Source organism: Labrus bergylta, chromosome 10 (genome assembly GCF_963930695.1).
Source record: "Labrus bergylta chromosome 10, fLabBer1.1, whole genome shotgun sequence".
Classification (NCBI taxonomy): Eukaryota; Metazoa; Chordata; class Actinopteri; order Labriformes; family Labridae; genus Labrus; species Labrus bergylta.
Genome location: NC_089204.1, coordinates 10,444,390 through 10,463,052, shown reverse-complemented (window position 1 = coordinate 10,463,052; position 18,663 = coordinate 10,444,390). Strand labels below are relative to the sequence as shown.

General features: G+C 40.1%; 2 protein-coding genes across 5 annotated transcripts in view; one reads left to right on the top strand and one right to left on the bottom strand.

Moving 5' to 3' along the window:
• Positions 1 to 1,458: 1,458 nt before the first annotated feature.
• shld2 (shieldin complex subunit 2) lies at positions 1,459 to 13,611 on the bottom strand. Of its 3 annotated transcripts, none has more exons than XM_020626557.3 (12): positions 13,478 to 13,611; positions 9,807 to 9,977; positions 9,380 to 9,436; positions 8,570 to 9,288; positions 7,518 to 7,668; positions 7,322 to 7,429; positions 7,028 to 7,222; positions 6,286 to 6,432; positions 5,986 to 6,192; positions 5,572 to 5,815; positions 4,708 to 4,823; positions 1,459 to 2,326 (listed from the first exon to the last, which is right to left on the bottom strand). In XM_020626557.3, exons 2-12 carry the CDS (start codon positions 9,967 to 9,969, stop codon positions 2,154 to 2,156), a joined length of 2,280 nt encoding a protein of 759 aa, XP_020482213.3. In that variant the 5' UTR covers positions 9,970 to 9,977; positions 13,478 to 13,611; the 3' UTR covers positions 1,459 to 2,153. The 3 variants fall into 3 exon arrangements, with proteins under 3 accessions (XP_020482213.3, XP_065815482.1, XP_065815481.1); XM_065959410.1 differs by having other exon boundaries at positions 5,986 to 6,189; XM_065959409.1 differs by having other exon boundaries at positions 9,807 to 9,974; positions 13,478 to 13,609.
• LOC109976461 (glutamate dehydrogenase, mitochondrial) overlaps positions 13,176 to 18,663 on the top strand; it is a 23,936-nt gene continuing 18,448 nt past the window's right edge. Inside the window, exon 1 of one of the 2 annotated variants that reach the window (XM_065959411.1) lies at positions 13,176 to 13,857. In XM_065959411.1, the coding sequence (XP_065815483.1) occupies positions 13,449 to 13,857 (409 nt within the window). In that variant the 5' untranslated portion in view covers positions 13,176 to 13,448. The remainder of the gene's footprint in view (positions 13,858 to 18,663) is intronic. The other variant, XM_020626578.3, reaches the window with a different exon arrangement.

Genomic DNA, 18,663 nt, shown 5'->3' with positions numbered 1-18,663 from the left:
TATCATTTACCTCACAGTCCTTTTTGAAGGCCCTTGAACAAAACGTTTTTGGACTCCTTTGAAGTTATAAACAGGAAATTATTAAAAGAAGTGTAAGTTATAAAAGTAATGAAGAATTATAAATCATAAAGGTTTGGTCACACCAAAAGTAGTTCAACAAAATATGGCAATTCAGATAAAATATTTGCTGTAACTCTTCAGTGACATATTGTCAGCACAGATCTGTAACAATAAGAGATGCTTCACCATCTTCAACTGTACAGTCTTGTGCACTGAAACAGCTGCATGACCTTACTTTTTATGCAGCCACATATTCATGCGTTGTTGACACTTTATGATGTTAAAGAGGTTGTTGATGGTGAAGGTTTTTGTAGCCTTATTAAAGTTGAAGGAGCAGTGTGTAGGATGTAGCGACATCAAGTGGTGGGGTTGCAGAGTGCAACTACCAAAAAACTTCCAAAAACCTGCTTACTTCACCTTCCTCTTTGAGCAGAGAAGGCTAAAAAAAAAGGACACATTCCAATGTAGTAAAAAATCAACAAATATCTCTTCGCGTTGCTGCCTGTTTTGGACACTCTGGAAAAGGAGATTTTTGTTCTCAACAAGTTTATTTCATGGTTAAATAAAACAAAGTGAACATATACTTATAAATGTAATCAGAATAGCATCACCATTGAATGATATTAAAAATGCATCTGGAGCTTGAAAAAACCCCAGGCAGGGATATGAACAACTGGTTCTGATGTTTTTCAGTGATGAAAGTTAATTTTCAAGGCACTGTGCTTAATATATGAGCATGTCACTTACCTCAAGTCTGTAATAAGCTGTGTAGAAGACTGAACTGTAGGCTATAGACAGAAGGACTGGTGGGCGCAGGACTCTGCATTATTACGCATGTTGTCTTTGATAAATCATGCGCAATTTATACTGAAGTAGTGGAAAGTAACCGCATCAAAATATGTGCTGAATGTAGCGCCGAACTACAGGCTCAGATGGTACAAGTGTGATCGAACAAAGAAACTGAATAAAAGAAACTTGTTAAAAAAAAAAAAAGAGTTCATATTCTTTTTGGCAGCGTTTTTTTTTCCAGAAACACATTTACGACCCATTGAAAACGGCTCTGTGACCCACTTTTGGGTCCCGACCCACCAGTTGAGAACCACTGCTCTAGAGTTCACTGTACTGTTTGGTATGTTCGAATGTTATAAACAAATTCCATAATTTCTATTAGTTTCAGACACAGCTTTTTGAAGATTAGCCATTTTCAAAACACACAGCATGTCTGTTGATGGTGTCCTTAATGGTACTATTACTCTGATTGATCTGCCCCATATCAGAACAAAACACATTATTTCAGTTGACTTTGTCTTGAGGCAACAACGTTAAAAACTCAAAGGGATGGTTTAAAATGTTCTGAGTGAGTTATTAGTAAATCTAAGAAACAACTTCACGGTTAAATCAGCTCAACTAGTAATTTATTCATTATAGTAATAAATCATAATTAACATTTTGTGCAAAAACATCTAAAGCTGCATGATTTTTATAAAAAAACACAACACAATTATAATATTTCATGAACATAAACACTATTAAAGATTTGGGTCAAAGCAAATTGATAAAAATAAAACAATATCCAAAGTAAATGTTAATCAATATACCTTTTTTTTTTATTTAATAAGGAAGAAAACTCAAATTATAAACCCAGATTTAATATTAGATTTATAAAGCCAGTTAGCTCTTTTCTACTATTAGTTATGACATCAACGTTAGTTAGGTTTCCCAGGAATCTGGATTATCAAGTGACTAAATCAAAGTAAGCACTTGTTCATGTTCATCACCTGAATTTCTCATGGACAAACTAACGTAGTTAACCAAAGAAACCTTCCGTGGCCATGCAACTGTCAATTGTAGAGCTCTGTAGCTGCACATGCAAAAAAACACTTTAAAAAATTATTTTTAATTTCACTCATGTGTTTATTTCTTTAGGAAGGCTAAAGAAAAGGTCACGGCGAAAGATGATTCCAATTTGAAATCTGAAGAAATATAAATGTTTTATAGCGACTGATCAGTAATGATGAACCGGGCTTGATCCTGATCCTGCTGATCAGCTCATCCATCTCCTCCCCGATGAGGCTGCTTCTATCTGCAGTCTGTCAGCTGGGGAAAAGAAGATCCAGAAGTGTGAAGTCCTGGTTGATGGGGACACTGTTCTCGTCACACAGGAAGTGGCTCCGGACGGTGAGAATGAAGGTTTTCTTGGGAGGCGAGAGGAGTGTCTGGATTTTCTCTGCCACCACCTGGATGTGCTTCACCTCTGAGCCTGGAGCTGAAGGAGAGACAGGCAACAACGCTGTCAAATTTTAAGTTTTGTTGTGTTACAGCACATTCCATTAAACAATTAGATCAAGATTAACCAAGACTGACCATTTCATTTCCACAATTGTCAACACAATTGAGTTGACAGCGCTAACGTACGACTTGTTTGCCTTTAATTTTCAACTTCAAATAAAAAAAACTTTGAAATATAACTTATAGTCTATTATTGGGTTCTTTGTACATATTTTTGGTTTTCTCTTGTCAGAAGGTAAATTAAACTTATAACAAATATTTTCTCAATAAGTGAGAAATACTCAATACTAAGTATTGAGAAAATTGTAGTTATATTGTCAAGGATTGATAACGAACTGGACCCAAGTGCAGATTCTTAACAAAAACGCCGTCAGGCAGACGGCCTGGAGGCAGGGCACATAGACCGGGAAGTTCAGGTGGACGGCCAGGATGCCGACCAAACACAGGGAACAGTTCTGGTGGACGGCTGGGAGGCCGAACGAACGGGCAGACTAGTTCAGAGGGGAGTCCAGGAGGTTTTGTTCTAGCCTCCAACAAGGACACAGGAGTCAGCAGGATCACCGACAAGGGCGCAGGAGTCGCGAGGACCTCAGACGAGGGAGCAGGAGTCAGCTGGGACTCTGATGAGGATACAGGAGTGGGCAGGGCCTCCCACGGAGACACGAGAGTGGGCAGGGCCTCCCACGGAGACACGAGAGTGGGCAGGGCCTCCCACGGAGACACGAGAGTGGGCAGGGCCTCCCACGGAGACACGAGAGTCAGACTGCGCTCAGCTGGAACGGGGGGGGGGCAGACGGCGCTCTGCAGGAACACAGGGAGGCTGAGGCTTGAGCTAAGGCTTGAGCTGGGTTGAGGCCTGGCATCGACGGCCCTGACTGCGTCTCCTCCTACCTCGAGTGCCAGAGAAAAAGGCAAGACGAGTCCCCTCCCAGGGAGAAGGCTTGTTAAAACTAAAAAGATCCACTGGGCCCATAATTTGGTCAGTTCATTCTGTCAAGGATTGATAACGAACTGGACCCAAGTGCAGATTCTTAACAAAAACTATTTATTTTAACAAAAAGGCTAGATGCAGAATGCAAAACAAAAACTTACAAGAACAAAATCCAAAAAGGGAAAACAAGCAAACACTCAAAACGCTGACATTGACAGAAAACTACTCTGAGCTTACACCACCGACAAACAACATACAATGAACTGACACAGAAGGCAAGAAACACAGAGACTAAATAGACACGGGGTAATCAGACACAGGTGAAACTAACAACACAGGTGAAGACAATGAGGGCAATCAACACAGAGGCAGAACAAGAAACACTGACAACAACTATGACAAACACATGAAACATTGGAGACACTGTTAACATCAAGACACCCTAGAACAGAGAGGGACACAAGGATTTGAAATTACAAAATAACACACGAAACACTAAAGACTAAACTATGAAACATTAGGACAAAAACACACAAGGAAAACAAGCAACACTAGGATAAACAGGAGAAATTAAAAACATGGAAACCTAAACGCTGAAATACAAAACTAGATAAGACCAAATCATGACATATACAAGTCTAAATAAAAACTAACAAAAGGTAGGGATATCTATGGTAATGATATTTTTGACAGTCATTATTACAAGTCATAAACAAGATAACAGAAACTTACATGTACATAAATACTTACAATACTATTATGTCCTTGAAGAGATAAATGCGTGTGCATATCTGGACAGTACTATTTACATCTTTTGTCAGAACTTTTGTGAATGTTTTATATTTAGTGGACACCTCTTGAAAAAAAGTCAAGCTGTTACTATGACCCATGTCTTTCACAAAACATAAAAAATGTCTAATCCTGCACACACTCATTTAAACATGTTTTGCTGAAGAGTTGAAGAGCTATGCTGGGTATTATGTGCTTTCAACAAAGTCACCTGTGTGGGTGGACTGTTTGTACGCAGTAGCTGCTTTCCACAAGCCCATCCCAAACTACATTTGTTTATTCAAATCACTATCTTATCGCACACAGCACCTCAGTGCAGTGGTTTGTCACAAGGCTTCTGAGTGAACTATACTGTGATTAAAATAATATGTATGACAAACGTTTGAGCCTCTGAGGCCACTATCGTCAGATGTCATGGAGGCAAACTTAGGATGGAAACTGTTGTATTTTTGAAGGTAAAACTTTAAAAACATGACAAGGAAACTGGTGATGTACTGTATGTTTACCACACCAGCAGATGGCATCAGTGAACCATCAGTAAAGACACTGACACGTCTTTTTTTTTTATGAACATCATCTGATTCCTGTTAACTTCACCAACTGAAGTGTATTCAACAAAAGGTGTGCCTGTGTCTCACCTGAGCTCTTGTTAAGTTTATCAGGTGGAGCTTCAAGGACCTTTTGCAGTGGAACAGGAGGAACCTTGACACACACTTGACTGCTGCTCCGCCCACTCACAGTCAGCATGCCGGGCCTGAAACACACGAATAAATGGGCATAACACACACACGCACAAGCACACACGCACAAGCACACACGCACACACACAGTTAATAGTTATTTTAAAGAGGACATATTATACCCCTTTTCCATCTTTTCAAACAGTCCCCTGTGGTCTAAATAAAAACATCTGTGCTGTGCTTTGGTCAAAATATAACATGAATCAAGCACCAGAGGAGGTTTGTGACCCTGTTTAAACCAGCTCTCTCAGAACACCCGGTTTTGGTGTGTGTGTCTCTTTAAATGCAGTGATGTGTGTTGTTGGCTGGTGGTGGAGTCCATGGGTGGAGATATCAGGGGAGGGGAGGGGATTTTTTTTAAAAATCAGAATCCCACTGTGATCCCACAAATTTGAAATGGAGCACTTTTCTCTGTGTTGTAAGACTTATGCAGACCACAAACAAAGCACTGGATGGATTTATTTCACATTTTGTGGGTCAGTAGACACTCAGGTTACCCAAATATATGTTCAATAACACTGTCAAAGTGGATTTTTTAATAATATGTTCCCTTTAAACAATACTATCAAAATGTAAAAGACTATGAATCCCCGCCTACCAGCTAAGCTATTAACACTCACCACTTTTGAGTCCTCTATTAATAATTGAACAACTAAATCTAATGAAAAAATGTAATTACTTACTGATGGACAGCATAAAGCAGATCATTTAGGATTTGTCTATTTGATCAGATAATAATCAACATGAGGAAGTCAGCCTTACCTGTAGTAGCGTCTAACAGCAGTATGGGGCAGGCAAGGGTAACAGGGGAGATAGATGCCGTTGGCGTCTGTATCAAGCTCAGCTGAACAGCGTCCGCACCCAGTGTAGGTAATGTCACCACTCAGCGCCACTAGGATATCATCCAGCGATGTGGAGCTGTTAAGCACAGGCTGAGGTGCATCCTGGGAAGGTGGGTAGTCCTGAAATTGGAAGGCGATGACTTGGACTCTGAGCTCTACCTCACCTTGTGGAGGAAAGAACAGATCAGTGCTTACAGGCCAAAGTTTGATGTCGTGTTTTAAAATATTTTTTATCTTTATGTTTTTATATATTTTTAACCGAACATATGATGTCCCTTCTCTGTTTCTGGTTTATTTCAAGGTAATGTCCTGGTGTTCGTGCTTTCTGACTCACCACTGTATTTCTGGGACAGCAGCGTGTCGAGGTCCAGCTCTAGACTGCTGTTTCCTGGTCGTGTAGGCTGTGGTTGGAGGAAGTTCTGAGCCCGGCGGTCTGCAAGGTCCAGGGCCTGCAGGGAGCTCCAGGGGGTGGAATGCAGCTCTAGGACCTCAGAGGTCAAACTGTCCCTCACCAGGAGGACACGGAAATCCCATACTGCTGCTGAAGGTGGCAACAAATTATTTTGTCGGAGCTGACCCTTTAAGTTCAGTAGAAACATCACATAGTGCTTTTTTGGCGTGTGTGTTTGCTTACCTGTATCTCTGTTGACGCGAGGCAGCCAGTCTACAGCTGCTCCCCACAACAGCAGTGTCCCGTGCTGGCCATCCGGCTGCTCCACAGTGAGAACAGCCTTCAACTGAACAGCAGCCCTGCAGCGAGATTCCGCCTCACTCCTCCAGTCTAACAAGCATTCATTTCATTCAGACTGTTGTGTAACTCATCTTCAAGATCTAAATCTCAAAATCAACCAGTATTTGTTCCACTGGCAGTAAATCACAGGGATTATTTGTTGGACCGCTGCTATTCTGTATTTATATATTTAACAATGAATGATCAGTCTTGGCTGTGTCACAGCTTTCTTTTTTTTTTAACCATAGCCAAATATTTTCACACCATTTTAATGATCATCATGAACACTTGTTAAACCAAAGTATTCAAAAGATTCCAAGAGGATGCCTTTTTAATCCAACAGCAACAGTACCGCTTACCTGCTGTTCCTTTTTTCTGGTATTCTAACAAATTTATCTAAAAGAATCTATCTCAGGCTTCACCCACCCAATCAATGTGCTGCTTGTTTTCATGTTTCCTTCTGGCATTTAAATAGACAGAAACATTGATAACAAGCTGCCAACAATCTGTACAAAGCAAACCTTATTTTAGCTCAGTGGCTTATAGTAAGTTGTGAAAAATGAATCCGCAATTCATAATTTGACATCACCACAGCATTGCGATGATCAAAAGCAAAGCCATCTGACACTCCATTTGTGTGACTCACCTGTGCTGATGTGTGTGTGTGTGACGCGTAGCAGGGCGTGAACCAGTGTGTTGACCCTCAGTGACCTTAATGGGACATAGGGGAGGCGATTCAGGTCCTGAGGAGGGCAAAGCTTTGAGGACACAAGCAGGGGACGTCGCTCACGAAGAAAGCAACACAGAGAGTTGAGTGAGCAAGCATCAACACGCTGAGGAGCTGGATATGAAGAGAGATAGAAAATGATATAGCATAACTTAGAGGAACTTTGACAATGAGCTGTGCAGGCTGCTGATTGGTTGCATGCTGCGTAAATACCTGCTGGTGAGGTGGAGGCAGTGATCGGTCCCAGGTTGAGCAGTTTGCTGCTGAAGGTCGACTGCAGCACCGTCTCTCCTCTCCACCTGTCTTCATTCACCTGCAGTCCTGATAGAAAACAAGAACACCATCAACAACAGAAACTTGTGTAACAATCCAAGGTATGGCTTAAACCCCCTCAGCAGTATATCTGTACCTGTAATGAGCAAAATGTCCCCAGGAGAGACAGTCAACACCCAGAATGCCGCTCGCCTCCACAGTACCACCTTCATCTCAACACCTGATTGGTCCGTTACAACAATAGACGCCAGAGGAACAAAGGACCCTGCTGCAGCACCGGACTTTACCTTCGAGCCAATACATCAAACAATTTATGACAAACAGAGTATTTAGAAGTTAGAAACTTTATAAGAAACAAAAATATATTTTATTTTATTTTTAAGCAATTTTATCATTTTTTATAATTTACTGTGAGGAGTTGTTTTTTCCCCCCCGTTTGTTAAATGCACTCAATTTAACACTTCTTCTTCTATAGTAAATATTTGAAGACCAAAATAACATCTTTTTCCCCCGCAGTTTTCAAGGCAACATTAGACTGCTAAAATGAAGCAGGGAGAGATTTCTGTTAAAAGATAAACCATGCACATTTACATGATAAAATCATGAAAGCGATAACAAGTACTGCTTTGTCAACAGTGGTGGCAAAGTTCCTCACACTGGCTATATATTACAACCTTTGGCCACACTAGCTCTGTGTGTTCAAATGTATTAACAAAAAACTATACACACATACAAGTTCCCCACAAGAGTGCCATTAATGATAAACCTTAAAAAACTAATCACATTTGATCACCTGAGACTGTCCTTTTTGCAAATGTCAGCATGCTAATATTCTAAATAAAAGGTGTCAACCACATACCTGCATTTCAAGCACTCACAAGCTTTGTCATGTCAGGCATGTTAGGATGTCAACACTGTAGTGTCATCACGTTACTCAGAGAGTTTTGTGATTGTCTAACTTTCCATCTTGCAACATCAATAGGTAAAACATTTACAATGTGCAATGCATTAATTAACTGATGGATTATTAAATGCAATACATTTAGCTGAATACATTATCCATAGCATTAAGGGCAGAGCAACACAGCCCCACATCTCATAGAGCTGATAGCGTTGTTCTCAAATCTCGTCTGATAAACCTTCTGATCTTGCGTGACCCGACACACATATTCCAACATCTCAACTCACCTTGACCTCCTTTAAGTGACAGGGGTGAACCACTGTTACCAGTACTGAGTAACACACCCCCCTTTTGTCACACCGGCTCAGAAGTGTGGGGGTACCTCTGAGCCCAGTGATGATTTTGTTCTCTAACGGCACCTCAGACGTTTCAGTCCTGCGGTTTTCTGAGACATGTGCTTTTTTTACATCTGGGGATCCGGAGGGGGAGTTTTGGGGAGACCTGGAAACCTGTTGCTCCACCTCCTGGGAGCAGAGAACTCCCTCTGTGGTGACCTCAACAACAATGCCCCCTTCCTCGGCCCTCAGAGATGGGCAGGGTTGGCTGAAGAGCTCTGCCGAGTCTCCAGGTGTCGAGGTTACTGGGCTAAAGAGCTCTGGGGTGCTAGAGGAAGCAGATGCTGCTGTTTGGGTGTCTTTGGGTGGGGTCTGAGGAGTCAGGGTTTTCTCAGGGCTGGTTGCTGATTGGATTCTATGTTGCCTGCCTCTCAGGATTAAGGCCTGACTCAGAGTCCAGGTGGTGAGGTACTGAGACTGGTTGGACAGAAGGGGGACGGTTGATGAGGATTGGTGTTTGGAGCATTTTGGACTCTTAGGTTGTGTTCTTGCTGTGGGGAAACAACTCTCCAGATACTCATGAATTGAAGCTGAACACTGATTGTCCCTTCCAAGGTTTGGTTTTGACGACATGTCAGATCCCACTTCTTCTTTCTGGCCTCGTGGCTCCACTAAAGAATAACATTGAGTGAACAAGTCAGACCGATCAGTGTTTGTTTCATCATTTAAGAGTGGGTGTACAATATTCTGCTTCAATGTTACCTCTTCCAGGTGCTTCCTCCTCTGATGATGATAAATTGCCTTGGTTTCCAGCCTTGTCTGTAAAAAGTGATACGCCACATACACAGTGAATTAAAAATCCAATCTCAATCTGCTAAAAAAAAAACACTGTACTTAAATGTAATGATTTCTCTGATTGTTTTTTGTTTCCTATTCTTAAGTTCTGTCAAGATAATGATAATGGTCTTACGCTAAAAGACGGCAGCACTCAACACAGCAACCATAAAACATCATATAAACGTGGAGAAGATTACACTAAAGGCTTTTAATACTAAAATTTGGGAGGTTGAAGTTTTGAAAAGTTGAGGTTCAAATCTAATTTAACCGAACACAAATAAATACCATCTACCAGCAACGTAAGTGTAAAACATCTTACATTTTCCTCACTGTTTGCCCCTGAACGCCTCACCTGTTGAAGGTTTTAAACATCCATCCTGCCAGGTGAGTTCCAGGTGTCTCCATTTAGCAGGGGGACGCTCTTCTTCCCCCATCCTGGCTTCTAAAACCCCAGCTTGGTCCGAGGAGGCAGTCGGAGCCCCGAGAAAGATGTGGATCTTCCGCTTGTCACACATGCTGTCTTCTGAGTAGGAGAAGTGTCGAATTTTATTAAATTAAATGAAATTAAGTGATTAAATGAAAACATCAAACACACAACGCTATCACTTGTAGAGAGACTCTGAATGACAGACCGGACTCCCCAGATGAACATAGTGAGATTTTGATATTTGCAGCAGTTTTACAAAAGAGAAGCAGATTTTCTGGATGTTTTATTACCGTAAAAGAAAATGTCTCTCTCTGGAGTTGTTGCGGCTATTACTCAAGTTGAAAAACGTGCTGGATCTTACACAACCATGACTCTGCAGAAACAGTTCACAGTGAGTTCCTAATTCTGAAGAAGGCAGATCATGGCTCCATCATGCAGATGGATGCAGACAGGCTAGCAATATCCCAGCTGGGAACAATAACCAGGCAGAGCTCCACCAATCAGACAGCAGGAGGCTGGGGGAGGTTCAGACCTGTTTTTAAAGCAGGTTGTTTCATATGTGGATTTAATCCTGATGTGAAGACAGACTAGTGTCCATGTTCAGACTGAAAAAGAGTCCCGGTTTGATTCTGGATCAATATATAAATACACAACACTAACATTTTATAGACACTTTTGTCCCACCAACTGTTTCATTGAGACTTGCAATAAAAACCTTGGTCAATCTTACTGTCAATGCACACAACACAAACTCTGCTCCTATGAGCAGAATTTAAACAATCACACTTTCCTGAAACTCCTCACTGTGTGTTGTTGTGCTGATTTGGGCTGAGTTAAGTCCCATTATGCCCAATAAAGATGAGTCTGTACAGCTTTCATAACACTATTATCTGTTATTTTTAAGTCTTGATAATCTAGTAAATAAATGATGTATTAACTTTTGGCCACATGAAGACTGAGAGCCTGGTGAAATCTTTGATTGGACCAAAACGTTTTTTTTTTCAGGACTCCATATTGAAGCATCCTTGAAAGTCAGTCTTTTACGAGTCCTTAATTTACTTTGGGGAAAAACATCTCTGTACAGCACCTTGTGGAGGCTCTCCCTTTTGTGTGACAACTGTCATTCTTTCACTGGTTTTACTTAGGACTCATTCCAGTTCTTCACTTTTGTGACCCTTTGCAGCCATGTGTTTCTGCTGAGTTACAATTTCCACCTGCTGCCTTCAGTCAGGAGGACAGCCTGAGATGACACTAGCTTCAATGAGCTGGACCCTATGTTCACCTTTTCTCTCATCAAGATGTTTGATTCAATATAATTATTTCTTATAATAACGCATATATCGAAGATGAACTCTATGTCCCCCTTTAGGAAGCAGAGTTCATTATACATGAGTCTAGATATCCATCCAGTGTAGCAGTGACCCCTAACACTTCAGTTGTGCAGAAATGTTTGCGATGGTAATGATATATAGGATGTAGTGCGCAGATATTTTCATTTTTGAGAGGTTTGTGACTTTTTTCCTGTATACCATCGTTTATTTTTTCATAACCTAATATGATTCCGGACTTATTCACATGATAAACATTGTGAAGTTGAGGCCTTCCTGGCACATAAACAGTGTGAATCTGTCTTCAATGCTTCTTCAGCTAGTCATGTAGGTGGTATCTAGGAGCTGCGTCCAGGAAGACTTGATTAAGATTCTCTGAGAACCCAATTCTATAACGCAATGGCTATCGTAAACAGCAGTCCTTTAAATGGTGATGGAATCAATGATCCTCCCATATCACTCGAACCTTTGACTCAAAACCATCTCATCTTGATGAATTCTAAGGTTGCTTTACCACCTCTCGGAAAGATTTATAAAGGAGGAAATGTATGCTGCAAAAAGGTGGAATCGAGTACAGTATTCAACTTACTTAACAGTTCTGGAGTCGGTGGAAAAACGAATACCACCATTATCAACATTTCTTTAAGGCAAAGTTGCATGGTCCCTGGTTCAACTTGAAAGTGGATGATATTATCATTATCAAGGAAGACACACTTGCAAGAAATGAGAGGCATTTAGGACGAGTGGTTGAAACCACAGAAGGGCCTGATGGGTTAGATCTTCAGGTCAAGGTTCAAGTAGGAGAACGGAGGTCGTGAAACATTAATGACTGAGGACTCTAAGTTTAGAAAAGACGACATTTACAACCACACACACACACACACACACACACACACACACACACACACACACACACACACACACACACACACACACACACACACACACACACACACACACACACACACACACACACACACACAGACATATGGCATTTTCTAACATGTCTGTAATCCTATATATTGTATTTAGCCTAATGTATTAAAATGTATCACTTTTCAGAGTTCAAACTAAATAGTTCACTTCATCGGTTGTTGTTTAGGAGGTGTGTCCCTGATGCTGCGACCTGAACTAGGACGGGAAGAAGTAAAATGCAGCCTTTAGAAAGTATTGCCATCCAAAATAAAAGCCCTAACTTTAAGTCATTCTTACCCATATGTTTTTGTTTTTTACTTTTTAATTTTTTAATGTTATATATCTTCAAGACCACTATATATATAATTTTATTAACTACATTTTTCAAGGTCATGTTCATGATTTTGCATCAGTTAATCTGCTTTATTTGATCTATTTTTTAGCAGTTCAGTTTTTTATTGCATATATATTTTCCCACATTTAATTGAAGCATCTTTTTCTTCCATACGTTTTTTCCTTTTTTATGACACTATAAAAGAGTATCATTGGACTATACTGTCTGTATTCAATTTGACTGTAGTTTGTTTTGCTACACATTTACTGTGAGCTATGTTTTCAGAAGCCTTCACCAAACAAGTGAAGTGTTGATTTAATTTTTAAACACTACAAATCAGTTAAATGATCAGTGGATTCATCATTTAAACGCTTTACTAAAACTACACTCTGGTAATTTATAATCCCTTAAGTATATATTTTATTATACTTTACATTATCCTTGAAGAAATACAGAGGTCATTAGTTTAAATCCCCCCTGAACCCACTCACCTTAAATTGGTCAAATATTAGTATTAACAGGAAAATGATTAATAATTAAAAACATGCCAAATGTAAGTTTTTACATGTAATTTGAAAATCCTATATTCAAAAAACAAAGAGAACAAACTCAATCTTCTGTTTTATCGATGAATGCCTTTATTTTGAATGTTGTAGCCTAACCGGAAACTGCATTTGTGCCACTCTTGAGTGACTTGACGCTAGCTTAAACAAACTACTACCATAACAAACAGCGTAGAAAACAAAGTCAAACAAGTTAAAAGTGAACATTTGAGGGTTTAATCTTTAAATTTCTGCAGCTGCACGTTCCGCTGTCACCCAATAGTACAGCGGGGTAGGTTAACAGGAAGGGGCGGCTGGAAGGAGGAGTCGTTCCTGCGGTAAAAGTATTCATATTCCCCGCCGCATTTCGTCGCCTTCCCCCACATTCTCCAAATCTACGCCGACGGACTCATCTCCCCGGTACGGTGAACTTCTCTTAAACCAAAAAATGTACCGGTATTTCGGGGAGCTACTCACCCGGGGAGCGGGCAGCGTCCTGGCCTCCGGTGCCACCGCGTCTGCTGCTGAGTCGGCTCTGCCAGCGTCCGCCTCCCTTCTGCGCTACCGCGGCTACAGCCAGGCCGTGGACCAGGACGATGATCCGAACTTTTTCAACATGGTGGAGGGATTCTTCGACCGAGGCGCCGCAATCGTGGAGGACAAGCTGGTGGAGGGTTTGAAAACCCGTGAGACCCCCGAGCAGAAGAAGAAGCGTGTCCGTGGGATACTGAAAATCATCAAGCCGTGCAACCACGTCCTGAGCGTCAACTTCCCGATCAAGAGAGACAGCGGAGAGTGGGAGATGATAGAGGCGTACCGGGCGCAGCACAGCCAGCACAGGACACCCTGCAAGGGAGGTGAGAGCCGCACTGGGAAAAACATCAACAAAATGTCATTATAATGGAAACGTTAATAGAGAGAGCACAGGGGAGGCAAAATGACACTGGAAAGAGAAGAGAGATAGAAAGTTTTGCCCTCACAGTAATAATAACAATATTAAGAATGATAACACTCATAATAACAACAACAATATAAATCATAATAACAACAACAGCAATAATACCAATTCACTTTTGCTGTATGGAGTAAGCCTTTGTCCTATGAGGTCTTACCTGAACACAAGCTATCTGGGTTTTATAATTTTTATATACATTATATAAGGCCTATCCATATATTATACATACATTATAATGCTTATAATGTTGCACATTAAATGTTGGTTTGATGCCCAGAGACAAAAATTATGTTAAAATATTTTTTTTTTTAAATAAATAAAAGGGGGAATGTCAAGAGAAGAAAACACATTGTTCATCAGACATTCGTTTTGACTTCTTTCCTCTTCCTTAATCATCTGTTGACCCGTTAGATTCCTCAGCTCATCTTTTGGAGGGGAGCTACTCCGAGATTTTGACGCCATTGCACTTCATTGCAGTATGGTAAAGAAAATGACTGAAATGTGGTAATTGCAAAGCATGAAGTGAATGCAGCTTTATGCAGAAATGCATTTTTTTTCCCCCATCAAGGACATAATCTTAATAAATAATGTAATGCAAAGGACATGAAGTCCTGGGGACATGGTGGAAATCATATTCACGTTATTTAGGGCCTTTTCTAATTGAAATATAAATCACACTGTGGATTTTAAATCAACTTTTCTCATATGCTATACACTTTAGAGACACTATTTACAAGTTGAACTAGCATCCTGCCTGAATATTTACAAAGAAAGTAACAAAATAATACAACATAGTTGAAATGAACTGTAATCATTAAGTTTTAAAGGTGCTCAGGTATAACAGTGAACCCAAAGGAGAGACCATACAACCAATCAAGATCACTATCAGCCATACATTCGATCATTTCCAGGGTCCTGCTTCTCCATGCTCAGATTTTCTGTTTGATCATGTTGAGTTGAGCATCTTAGGGTTTAGGGGTGTTTAGAGTGTCACCTTTAACTATGGGAAATGAAGCTGGACAATTCTTTGTTGTTTTGTGTCCTATCAGGGAATAAGACATGTGCACATGACTGAAGGGAAAATATGGAGCCCAATCTTGAGGAGAATGTATCTAATTTAGACGGGGACAAATACTAATAAGAGCGATCGCTAATGAATGATGGTTGCACACTTTATCATAGCAACATGTACTAAGATTATTATAGTTTATACGTTTATTAGAATCAGGCACAGTGCACACAATGACATTAGTCTCAGAAGAGAAAGGATGCTTTGTACCAGTTTTAGATAACTAGTTAATTTCCATCTGTAATCCCTAGGCAGATGATGGCAACAGTAAAATACAGATCAACCAGTCATGTACACACACACACACACACACACACTTCACACACACATTGACAAATCCTTGACATTATTAGATTATATAATTGATCACACTCATTCTTAAAGTTAAAGTCTGAATTAAAAGAAAGTCAAATTCCAGGATAGTTTAATAAACATCTTACATTTTTATCATTTTTTTCACTTCATTTATTTTTGGGAATTTCTGTGATGTTTAAATGCTTCTTTGGTACAACCTTTTTCCTATCGTGCTTTATTTACTGAGTAAAAGTTGAAGACTTTTATTTTGTTAAAGATCTCTCTTATTTGGTCACTCTAACTGACGTGCACGTTTAAATGTTGATTAACATGACGTTGCAGCGCCTTGAGTCTGCTCTGTAGCTGTTCATAAAGCTCATACAGATGCACAGAGGATAAAGAATATGGAGTTTATTATTCAATGAGCATCACTCACATCCAGTGAGCCCTCGTGTCTCCAGAGAAGAGAATAAATGGCATTATGGCAATTCAAAATATGTTAAACCTTAACTCCTGATTTAAATATGTAGCCTTCCTCTCTGTTGAAAAGCATCTGCAGGCTACTCTTCAGACTAACCTGATGGACTTCATAGTTAGAATTGTCTTGAGTTCCACTAGAAAAACCAAAAAGACACAGTTAGAGCCCGGTTTGTCAGGATGTCTTAACACCACAAGCTTTGAATGTGTGTAAAACATGTCTTTCTTTTTTTTTCCTGTATCTCTGTGTTATCAAGATACAGAGAAGCAGAGTCTTGTATTTTCAAAGCGGGCACAAATGTTTTGGCATCTTGCCTTCAATGATAAATCAGCTTTCATTTTAGTATTTTTTTTTATCAGCACTTATGATAAATAATCAGACCTCAGTTTTTAGTGTGAACATTTCGACTTTATTGGTTAAAGTAGACTCATTGATTCTGTAAGGGGGGTTGGCTGTAACACAGTGTAACACATAACACTGATTTTGAATGATGCACTGAGCAGGTTCTATGTTTCTATGTATTAAGGTGGTGAGGTTACCTCCCCTGACAGGAATGCTGACTGTCCAGACAGACTGTGTGTGTGTGCGTGCGTGTGTGCGTGCGTGTGCGCGCGTGCGCGAGTGAGTTAGTGTGTGTTTGTTCAGCTACAAGGTTTTTTTTTTTTTGTTTGCTGTTTGTTCACCTGCCTTAACCCAGGGTGGCATTGTTGTTTCATTTATTTTGGTTTCTCAAGTTAAGTATGAGCAGGAACTCATAATGCTACTACTATTGTACTCTATGATACCCTTCAACAAGATGGATTCTCCAGGATTTTATTGTCAGAGCTGTTTGAGTTTGAGCTGTCCTTTCTGGGTCAACCCTTCCATTATTCTTCCATTAACCGATTGATTGGTTGATTTGTAAAATGTGGAAAAGATGAGAAATGCTGTCACGATGGTGCTTTTCTAACCAGCACTCTAAAACTATGTTACAAATTGATTAAAAACAATTCAGATGAATATTTCTCTCTTGACTAAAAAAACTTCAATATTTGCAGAATGTTTCTTCGGATTCATTTCTGTTGCAAATTGTGGACCTTCCAAAAGTACACTTGACTCAGTCCTAAAGATAGCAACATGTTCAGGACCCAGGCTGCGACTCTTGAGTTTTTCTGATCTCAGACTAGAATTCGACTTTACACTCTGTTGTTGAACATGTTACACACACACATAGGCTGAAATATACACACCAGCACAAACAGGATCCTATAGACATGCAGTACTGGAGAGATGTCAGAGTGATGGTGGTGCCCACAGCGAGCCATGTTAACCTTTTAGCATTATGTTCAGCAGTAAACCATGTTTGTCTGTGCATAGAAGCCTGCTGCTTGAGTTTTACTACAGGAGACAAATTAAAGAGGCTTTTTGTTTGAGAATTAATCAGTCTGTCTCTAAAGGCGCCGCAGAGCTGATATTATGAGAGATGAGACATTTGTGAGGAAGTTCCATGTTCTACAGTGATGTTTCATCCTGGTTTGTCCGGCATTTTATGTTTGCACAACTAAAGGCTGTGAATGTGTTTGCTTGTTGGCTTTAAGTCTTATTAAGTCATCCCTTGGTTACAGTGACGTTTGATAAATAGTTCAGCATAGTGTGGGAAGATACAGACACATGATAAATAATTCCTAACATTATGAGAACTCCAGAGACCGTTCTGTCTGAGCTTTCACTTATTAATTCATATTTTATGTCTATACTTGAAGCCTGAACTGAACTCAGACCAGTGTTGCAGTTTTTTTTTCCTCGTCAGCAGTGATTAGAGGTTTGCAGGACACCAATATCTGCTCTCGGTGGAAAGAAGATGACCCCATTAGACTGTGCAAGACACTGAAGAAAGAGTGACTAGGAGTATGAATCTGCCCTGAAAACTGCAGACTTCTTCAGTTTTAGTCCAATTAACAAAAAAAGAACTGTGAGTGTGAGTTGCACAGACAGCCGACCTAAAGAGCTGTGTCTGGATTTAGGACACTAACAAACAACCTCTTCCAACACTACTGAATTCAGCCGAGCTCTGATCAGGTACCTGCTCGACACTCACCTACAGAGCAGGATAAAGTGACCACAAAACAAACACAGTTAGTCATTACTGAAGCTTTCCGCCTGAAACAACCACAGTTTGACAGTCCCACCACTGTCACAACCAGAACAGGATTCAGAAAGCTGGGAAGCATTAGTTCTTACAACACAGTAACTTCATTTGACTACTTTAGTTTTTTTAGATTAAGAGTTGACACAAAACATAATTAACGAATACATATTTACCGGTACATTAATGAATAAAAAAAAAATCACTACACTCTAAACTTGTGGCTTTATGCATTTTACCAGTTATCAACTGGTGGAGATGCGTTTTCACGCCTTTAGTTCAAAACTGTGCGTCTCTTAGCTTCTCTTGGTTTATAACACGTGTAAGATCCCAATGTAGGCGAAGGGCGGAGTTTTAACGGACTAATTTTTCATTCTCATTACATTTCAACATGAGTGAAGAAACTTTTTGCAGTGTTTCTTTAAATGAGCGTCTAATGATTACCACACCCAGTCTGACTCACTGCAGCTTCAAACACAACAACTCGTCTCATGCCATTACTCTCTCTTCTCTTTCTCGCTCACTTGTCTCACTTTTACACTTCTTTCTTTACCTGCTCACTTCAAACTTTCTTGCTTTTTTTGGCTCCTTTTTCTTTATTTCTTCCTCATTTTTAAATAGTTCACTTTTTTTCTGTTTCAAAAAAACACATCACTGCTCTCAGTAAAGAAAGTCAAAGTTAAACACGTTTCTTTCCAAATCCAGTCTCATAGTGTAAAGTCACTTTATTCTTTACCTCACT

Bases quoted from the DNA above. Each gene is read 5' to 3' on its own strand.
- shld2 (XM_020626557.3), bottom strand. From the start codon at position 9,969: ATGTGTGACAAGCGGAAGATCCACATCTTTCTCGGGGCTCCGACTGCC. The intron at 9,437-9,806 runs GTGAGGCGTTCA...CACTTTTTACAG, and splicing joins ATGTTTAAAACCTTCAACAG to ACAAGGCTGGAAACCAAGGC. The intron at 4,824-5,571 runs GTAAGGCTGACT...CGTGTGTTTCAG, and splicing joins GCTGTTAGACGCTACTACAG to GCCCGGCATGCTGACTGTGA.